General features: G+C 35.9%; 1 protein-coding gene across 1 annotated transcript in view; it reads left to right on the top strand.

Moving 5' to 3' along the window:
• LOC144445330 (uncharacterized) overlaps positions 1-7053 on the top strand; it is a 48433-nt gene extending 41380 nt beyond the window's left edge. The window contains exons 7-10 of the mRNA XM_078134869.1: positions 1218-1809; positions 4308-4414; positions 5602-5785; positions 6944-7053. Of these exons, the coding sequence (XP_077990995.1) occupies positions 1218-1809; positions 4308-4414; positions 5602-5785; positions 6944-7053 (993 nt within the window). The remainder of the gene's footprint in view (positions 1-1217; positions 1810-4307; positions 4415-5601; positions 5786-6943) is intronic.
• Positions 7054-10561: the final 3508 nt, after the last annotated feature.

Raw genomic sequence — 10561 nt, 5'->3', positions numbered from 1 at the left:
TATGTATGTTTATACTCAATGTGCCATGCATGATACCCATTTGGAACGCATTCATTATTATTTGAAAAGTTACATGTTGTTTGCCTTTGTGACCAATCCTCTCGTTATGTTTGAACTTACTAAAATCGTTTGTTGTTAGTAGGACAACGTCCTTGGCCTAACGTGGTCCTTTCAGTTACAAACATCGGTTCATTGAGTAACGACAATATAGAGACCTGAAACAACCTGATGAATAATTCATGGTTTGATGTGTCGAGTTGCTCGATTATAGACATTTATGACTGTCACAGCAGAAACTGACCCTTCATCTGACTAAGGGATGATAGCACAACATCACACAAGCTCAATAAATGAACATCGTTTATTTAGGACAAACCCCCTCCCCCCTTCCCCCTATACAAACGTTCATAATTATAAGTGTGACATCATCACGCGTTTATATACAATGTAAACCATGATGAAAACTGTGGGGCGCGGTCACACTACTATGATCGGTGCAATGTAAAAACACGATCGGTGGTACAACCAAATGAAAATGTTTACTCATGAGGTAATGGTAAACACATCAAAATATAACTAGAAACCCAACACTGAAGGCTTCCATTAGAAATAATTTTGCATCAACTTATCAACATCTCACTAGCTAGTAAATACAGAAGCTTTTATCATTATTGAAGGCGTGAAAGTTTTTGAAATTTGGTTAGAAGTGCCAAAATATAGTTCAGTAATCGCACTGATGCCAGACCCCCCCCCCTCCCCCCTTAAACGAACGAAGTGCAGCTTGTGTGACATTGTTTGTATGAAAACCGACGTATTTTATGTATATTTTTCTGGCGACAAGTGTAAAACTATTTCCGCCTATAATCCCTCGAAACCTTTACCAAAAAATATCATGTGATGCTTATAGAATATGTAGGTGAATGCTTACTGTATATTTGTATGCAGGTCTGCAATAATGGTTTCGGTATTGCATTGCAGTGAAAATACTACTAGTATGCGCGCGTAAGTCAGTAATCTCTGGTACATGTACATATATATGTATTATATTATTAGATAGATTATACATGAATTGAAGCGAATTCCCACGACAGTTTTGAAGAGATGGGAGGGAGTTAAACCTGGTTGCACTGTGACTCAATTCTCGATTTCATAAATAGGAATCACTTAATATTTATTTTCTGTATAATTATCTGATTTATATTCTATTAAATTTGTAGATCATATACATCGCTCGAAATCCAAAGGACGCCCTCGTTTCCTACATACATTTGGCCAGACATATGCCAGTATTTAAGAATACTGATGTGACTGTAGAAACGTTTCTACAGAAACTTGTTGATGGTGTTCCATGCGGTAAGTATTGTTTGTATGAGAGGTGTGTTGTTACAGAACCAAATTTTATGGTAGGGGATCACCGTAGTATGATCTCTGAGATGAATGTTTCAAAATCAGAGAGACAACTTTTAAACACGGATTTTTTTTACCAGGAATTGGAAGGTGATACTACAGAAGACGTGCAACGCGAAATTATGGATACTGTTAACGCTTTTATATCCGCTGGCGAATTACCAACAGAAGCACGCAACCTTATAGTCCGTCGACCTCGGACAGCCGTGTTTTATTTACTACCCAAGATACATAAGGTTAATATTCCTGGTAGGCCCATCGTCTCAGCTTGTAACTGCCCTGCGGAACACATCGCGTGTTATTTAGATGCCCTTTTACGACCTATTGTGGCGTTTCAGCCTACCTACATTAACGATACGAACCATGCTCTTAAAATACTTAATGGCTTCCAATTCCAACAAGGTAGGCCACGGTACCCCTTTTCTATGGACGTTAAGTCCTTATATACTTCCATACCACATAATGAAGGTTTAGTTGCAATCGAACACTACCTTATTTTAAGACCTGTACTTGACCCTCCTACCCACGTACTTGGCTGAACTTGTTCTTACCTGAATTATTTTACCTTTAATGACAGGTATTTTGTGCAGAAACGCGGCATTGCTATGGGAAGTTGTCTTGGACCTACCGGGTAGTTATGCTTGTTTATTTATGTCTTATCAAGAAAGAACACCTTATTTTCAGCTCGTATCAAGGGATCTTACCTGATCTATATAAACGATTTATTGATGACGGCGTTGGTGCAGCTTCACTCAAACTTGAGGGCATTATGCAATTTATTAACTACATATGTAATTTTAATCCTGCTATTCAGTATACTTATGATATTTCAGAACTAACTATAAATTTCCTTGACATCTCCCTTAGGATTGATGGTGATGATATAGCTACATCTATTTATACTAAAGCTACTTATTCACATTCATATTTGCAGTATGGTTCATCACATCCTAATAAGTGTAAAGATTCCATTCCCTATTCACAATTACTTCGTTTACGTCGTATTTGTAGTAGTGATTTGGATTTCAGAGAAAGGTCTGCTGAATTTTGCACGTACTTCCATCAACGTGGTTATCCAATGTCGGTTACCAATGCGGCTTTACTTAACGTATCATCTTTGTCTAGGGAAGCTTGTATCAAATCACATGATCAGAGGAGTAACAACGATCGTCCCATATTAGCTCTTACATACCATCCCTTTTCAACTAGAGTTAGAAACATTATATACAAGCATTTTAATATCTTACGTTCTAATAGGGTTACCAATTCATTGTTTCCTGAAGTACCTTTAACAGCTTGGAGTCGTGATACCAGTCCTAGAGATATGGTTGTCCATACAGAACAACGTGCACGTGAATTGGAAGTTAATGCTGGTTCATTTCCATGCGATCGTACTCGATGGGGTACATTTCATTATTAATACTAATTATGTTTTTGGCCCTAAGAACAGTGTGCCTGTTACAAGTAGATTTACTTGTATTAGTACTAATGTAGTGTATTGCATTACATGTCAGAAATGCGGGCTTCTTGTATATAGGTTCGACTGTACGTCGTCTTGGTGATCGCTTCGTGGAACATCTCCGCCTGACCAGACAAAAGAATCGTAACTATCCCGTATCTATGCATTTCATTACCAACGATCACAGTATGTATCAGATATGTCTATTTCAGGTATTTGTAAGGTTTCTGGTGATGAGAAAGTGTTGAGGTTGAAGGAAGACGAAATCATTTTCCGTCTCGGAACGCTGGAACCCCTTGGAATTGATAGACTATTCTCATCATTCCCAGTCTAATCAGGGTTTTTTTAAATTTCAGGCGTGTTCTATTGGGTTCTATTTGGTGTGAGCGAATATTAAAACTTTTCACACGTATAACCGTTGATCACGCGCGGTTGTCGTTCTGTTCCATAACATTCAGATATGTTCAGGTGTTTACTTAACATGTCTGAAGCTCGCCGATATTACCTTGAAAAAGAATTTTTATTCGAAACGTCGGATTTTACATCTATCTATACGGACTGACTTACAAGTTCCATATGCATTTCTTTCTTTCTACATACATACATACATACATACACATACATACATACATACATACATACATACATACATACATACATACATACATACATACATACATACACATACATACATACATACATACAGACAGACAGACAGACAGACAGACAGACAGACAGACAGACAGACAGACAGACAGACAGACACACAGACAGACACACAGACACACACACACACACACATACATACACACATACATACATACATACATACATACTAGACTCTCTTACAGCCCTCGGAGCTTCGCTTTACTAAAATTAAAGCTAAATGAATTATTTTGTATGTACCGATGCCAGCTAATTAACCGTACTCGAATATCCTTGTACTGTGCGCCCCCATCGACTATGATAGAGATAACTATTCGTTGACGTGTGACTGCGACGCTCCGTGTTATCGCGAAGCCCCGAGGACTTCGCGAAAATACGGAGCGTCGCAGTCACACGTCAACGAACATATATCTCTATGTGGTCGATGAGGGCGCACAGTACAAGGTTGTTCGAGTACGATGGAGTACGTTATGTAGATGGTATCGGTACATACAAAATAATTCATTTAGCGTCGATTTTAGTAAAGCGAAGTTCCGAGGACTGTGAGAGAGTCTAACATACATACATACATACATATATATATATATATATATATATATATATATATATATATATATATATATATATATATATATATATATATATATATATATATATATATATACACACACGCGCGCGCACGTACACACACACACACACATACACATATATATATATACATATCTATAGTTAACTAACTATATTGTGAGTTTTTGTCATTTCTTTGTTATTTTAGCTTTCTCAACCGAGGATTACGGTACTTGGAACAGTCACGTTATTTGTTGGTGGAACAAAAGAAATGAAGACAATGTTCTTTTCCTAAAGTACGAAGATGTAGTAAGGGTAGGTGTAATGAGTACATGTTTAGCTAAATATTATCACATGTCTGATAGCAATAAGCTTAAGCTTATTACAACAAGATTGCTAAAGATGTCACAATGTTAGCCTCACCCCCTTCCATCCCCTTCCCCCGACATGTTTTAGGTGGGAGTGAGCCGCCCAGACGCAAACAATAACCAATTTTTCGAGATCAGTTGTGAATCAAAAACGGACCCATCACTCAAATAAATATACACACTATAGGACCCTGATATAGCTTTCGCTTGTGAGGGCGCTATTTAGGCCGTTTCTGGTGAAAACATCCATCAACGTTTACAAATGTCACGCTCGAAGCTTGGTGGATGATTTGTAAGATTACTCCAATCGATTATTCCTGTAACTCATGATGAGAGAAATTTCATTAAGCCTGGCAGAGGTACACGCCTTTATTAACCTTCATTTTAATGAATTTTTGACGGAAAGGTGGAACAATGCTTTGAGATTTGTTCATGAACATGTGACCCCTTAATGTTGACTGTTCAACATCGTTCACGTGCACCTTCCCATGGGCGCACCTCTGGGACATTGAAGATTTATACTCGCAGTAAAAGTACGAGTAGGACAATGGGCCAAACAAAGTAAATTATATGATTCGGATTACACCCCTTTCAAAAATAGCTAGAATTTGTATTGCACTGTTTGTTTGTTTATTTGCGTGTGGTTTTTTTGTGTGTCTGAGTTTGTTTGTTTGTTTGTTTGTTTGTTTGTTTGCTTGTTTGTTGGGCCACGGCTTCCATCTTGGTCTCATGTTAAAAAAATATGAGATATATTCCCCATTTTGGAAATATCTTTGCATTTATTTGTAGTAAGAATTAACATCTAAGTATGAAAACCAGCTGTTTGTAAGAACTAATGAAAAAAGTTAGTCCAGAACAAAAGAATGATTGTATGTAATAACTATTCGGGTAACACTAATGTGACGACCCCGGGATTGAAACATGGCCCTTTTAATGCATAAAACAGCACTGACACGAAAACTAGGTAGAGTAATTGACAGCTAATCATCACCACAAAACATTATTTGCTTAGTCTTCTGTGTACAATTATAAAACTTGAGTTGTCATTGAGAAGGTATTATGTTACGATATGATGATTAGTATTCGGCTGTAGACAACGAAGGTGAAACTATATATTTTATAATTTATACTCAGGATCTAAAGGGTAATGTGAAGAATGTTGCCAAGTTTCTTGGTAAAGATCTCCCTGACAGTGTCATAGACAAAATAGCTGATCTGTGCTCGCTTGAAAAGATGAAGCAAAACTCAAATGCACGAAGTGATGCTACATGCCGAATGATGCATATCGACCCAGAAGATTCACCCTTTGTTAGGAGAGGTATGTATTCTTTGTTGCTGTGTCTATTCGCCTACATGATGTTGTTATTGTTCTAAGACGATGACAAGAAAAGTGTCCCATAACAATTGTATGAAACATTTGATAATTGTTATAATTGTTTTTGTTGTTGTTTACGGTCTTTGTACAACACAAATAACAACAACAACAAAAGCAACAGCAGCAGCGCACAACAATAACAACAACAACAATAACAAAAACAGCAACAACAACAACAACAACAACAACAACAACAACAACAACAACACAGATGAAAATAGACTGATAAGTGAACAGATTTGCTTCACATAATTTATGCGAATGGCGATCGCATATTTGAAGTACATATACACAGAGAGAAGTATGGAATAGTTTTGTAAATTAAATGATGTTTTCAGATTCAGTAAAGATGCATTAGTTTATCTCACAGTATCAATTTGTATATACACTGCCAATCAATATAAGTTAGTAAATCGCTAAATCAATGACCTCATTACAAACGCTGGGGTCACCCTCACTTGACTTGACTAGTTAATAATTGGAGAGGAAAATCCCGACAATTCTAGTACACTTTAATTGCAATAGATATATTGCTAATCAGGCACCACACGCTTCAGTATTAATCCCATGTACAATTTGATGTCCAAATATATTGCCGTTACGTGAGTTTTCAACCACGAATTCGAATTTATATAAAATGAAAGTTCACCAAGTAAGGATTTAAAACTAACAAACTGTTATCAATAGTCGGCAAGACAATTTTTTGTAACACAGACTTTACAGTAAATTATGATGTAATAAGAAAATGTGCCTGGATCAAAGCCAACATCACCAGAGCAGAACTTACTAACATCATAACTTCCTAACATCGCCAGAGCGAATTCCCAAACTTCAGTACTAGAAATCACTATACCTTAACTCCGCCGCAGCAAACTTCCCATGACTACGGCGAATTCAACTTAACTGCACCAGAGCGAATTTCCTATTTTCACTGGCCATACATTTTAATCACATTTTTCTTTAACTCATTTTAAGTAACAAGTATCATGATGTTCATCCAGTATAAATATAAAGTTGACATTGGTACATAAATTGAAACTGCCACTTTTATAATTGTGCATGAAATTCATCGTTTTATCCATATTTTTGGTATATATTCAGGCAAAGTTGGAGGCTGGAAAGAATATTTTACTGTAGCCCAGAGTGAGCTTTTGGACCAAACATATAGCAAGTGGATGGAAGGAACCGATTTACAGCTAGAATTCGAATAATGTTATCATTGGTGTAATCAAATTATATTCTCTGTAGACTGATGAATTGGAATTTGTTCATTTCTGATATAAAAACTAAATGAATTGAGTTTGTTGTTTGTCCAGATTAAAATTTTGTTACTTGCCCTTTGCACAATGCAAAACGGAAGTGGGGAACATAGTGCACGCTACTGGTGGGAGGGGGGGGGGGGAGATACACTATGGTAAATACTACCATATACCAAACACTGTATGTCCCTTGGAAGTTGATGTTCCAGTAGACTAGTAGTAACACAGCAAATGCACTACTCCCATGGGACACTCAGACATAAGAACAGCGCACTCAAAGTCGATTACGTAAAGGGCAATTCTCTTATTGGTATGGCTGTCAATCAGATATGTCTAACTCAGGAGAAATATTGAGAATGCGGAGAAAAATAAATCTCGAATGATATGCGAGTAGGAGGTGATACTTACTCTAACGGATCTCGCAGATAGTATAATGTTATATTTTCTTTATGACGCTGGTCATGAGGTACTATTGTTGAAAAATCTTCTTCGCAGCGTAGCCCGGAAACCATCTCCCAACTCCGATTTTCGCTTCTGGTCGAATGTTTCGAGACTAGCTATATAACAGGATTGTTGAATACAAATTAAATGAGAACGTTCTTTAATTTACCGAGATCGGTTTATTAGTTGAGGGCGCTTTCCGCGAGAATGTGACAGTGTCACGCTTGGTTGACGGTGTGAGACGAAAGAAAAGTTTATTGGTATTGATTGATCGCGGTATGCACCTTTGAGAAGATGTCGTATGTGAATTAATGTGCAATAGAATGTGAGTGAATATATATATATATATATATATATATATATATATATATATATATATATATATATATATATATATATATATATATATATATATATATATATATATATATATATATATATATATATATATATATATATATACTTTCACGGACCAAGTATTTCAACTTTCACGTACTGTTACCAAGTATTATATGCACATCAACCTTTGCTTTTACACCGTCATTTCCAACGGAGACTATATGCTATATTATACTGCGTGACAAACTATGACACCACCCCTCTTCGTTAGATTTCTCAGTTTGATTTTGAGAGCAGTTTATTTTTTCAAACTACGTACGTCTTTTATGCAGACTATTGACAGTTTCAGATGCAGCGGTCTCTTATACAATGAATAATTCTATTCAGATGTAATTTCAATTTTTAATTATATTTTTTTCATTTTTATGCACACTAATTTCAACGTGGTCTTGCAATATTGATGACATGCTCTAAATAAACATCGAGTCATGGTCTTTAATAACATGTCTCATTCAAATTCTATATCCAGTCGGAACGCAGGTCGCGAAGAACAATAGGAGCCTATTAAACTTCGCGGGGGGTCTACACGCATTAAAATTTGAATTTGCGCGTGACCCCGTATTATGGAATTTCTCACAAAATAATCAAAATGTATTACTTTTCACATGAATAAAGGGTATGACTCGATAAATTGTGAACTTATACATGTATTAATATATGATTTCGCATGTTTCATGCGGAGTGAAAATGATAATCCGACGACAAAGTACCGTGGTTGCCGACAGTGTTAACTCATTACGTATTCAGCATGATATTGTAATTGTTAAACTCTCGCGTCCAAAAACAAATTTCGTATTGACTTCATATCGGAGAGGCCCTCTTTCAAACCATGTACTTGTTTAGTAATGTCACTGTTTAGGACGAAAGTGTTAATCGATAGCAATTGGGGCTACGTAAATTCTGCTAAATATTCGACCTAAACGCGCGATATTTGACCTGAAAGCGCCCCCAACGATGACCTTTAGTGTTTGTTATGGTTCTCCCTGTGTTCTTCAACAGTCGTTGCTTGTTCAGATATTCACTTCCTTTCTCTCTTTACATCATTGTGGGCGCCTTTTATTACCATTTATTTATAGTTGCTCAATCTTCTCTTTCCATACCACAAGTTTTGTGGGCAATACTAATTGAAATAGCACATACTATTTGATTTATTCAATATTACACTCCAATGCACACAAGAATTACTAGGTAGGGGAAAATTGGGGTGATGTATATATGCACAAAATTATTTGTGTGCATGTTTATAATTTGTAGTTGGAATAGGATGGTGTATCTAAGAATTATTTGTCAATATAATATACAAAATACACATTTTAAAAATATAAACAACTTTATTAAATCCCATACATTTAGAAATTATGGTCATATATATGCACATGATCTCTACTTTGAATATTGCTCCATAATGCAATGTTTTTGAAAAACATGCTTTAGTAAATATATACATATTTTAGGACATATTTATTTTCATTTCTTCTACTTCCATAGAACATAAAGTAACAGATTGCAAATAATATGGATTCAACATCTAAAGATTTCAGGAAAATGTCATATGCATTAATTTATGTGTTAGTTAAATCTCTCCCTTCTAAAAATTGAAGTGTCACTAAATCATTACCCTTTGAGTGGTATCACTCTTATTATTCACCTACAGTTCAGGATGTCATAATATTTAAGAAACTACAAAATGTTATAACATGTAATTTTATCACAAACTCTTGCACAACAGCAACCACTACAAATCAAAATATGCACTTTCTAAGCAACTCTATTCCTTCCTTCATCAGAATTCCAATTGCTAATATACATATGATCTTCACTCACATTGCACTTATTCAGTTCCTCACCATCTCATACAAATATCATCATTATCTACCTCATCACTATCACATACACTATCACAATCATATCTGGTCTATTAACAGTTTTCTGCATCTCTCCTGATAGTCTTTAGTCTTGTACATGTATTGCGTGTATACACCTGAACTGAATATAGCAAGACCCCTTGTTATTCATCTTTCATTTGCAACAATATAATTAATATTTTCTTCCTTAATTATCCCATACATGTACTAATTTTTGATTGTCAAAATTCCATCCGTAACTTGCCAATAGCTGCAGAGTAACAGTGTCTACCTGTGCCCATTTTACTTCATGAATATGAAAATAAATGTGTTGTTCTACGTTGGTACTGAGCTGGAACCAAGGAGTCTTGTCAAAGTTAGTACACAGAAAAAACATTCTAACAATAAGGTTCTTTCCTGAAAAACATATACAGGTGAGCAGATCTTAAAATTGAGCTAAATGTATCTTCTTCAGTGTTTATATGATAGTTTTGTCAAGGTATACCAATATCCTAGGAATAGTATCACAGGATGGTTGATATGGCTCCACTAGGTGGTAGTTAAATCTGGGTGAGAAAATAGCTTCACATGGATAACTACAGCCACAACACCTAGCTAACCTACAATACAAGGCTACGTACAGTAACTAATACCAGGCTGATTACATCCATACTACTAGGACAGTCAAAATCCAAGAATGATTTGGTGATTACAGAATGGGATTTCTTGTAGAGCGAGCAGCATTCAAAATGGAACTTCCATCAGTACAATCAGAT

The sequence above is a fragment of the Glandiceps talaboti genome, chromosome 14 (genome assembly GCF_964340395.1).
Source record: "Glandiceps talaboti chromosome 14, keGlaTala1.1, whole genome shotgun sequence".
In the NCBI taxonomy this organism is placed as follows: Eukaryota; Metazoa; Hemichordata; class Enteropneusta; family Spengelidae; genus Glandiceps; species Glandiceps talaboti.
The sequence above is the reverse complement of the archived record's forward strand: the minus strand, read 5'-3'. Positions and strand labels throughout refer to the sequence as shown.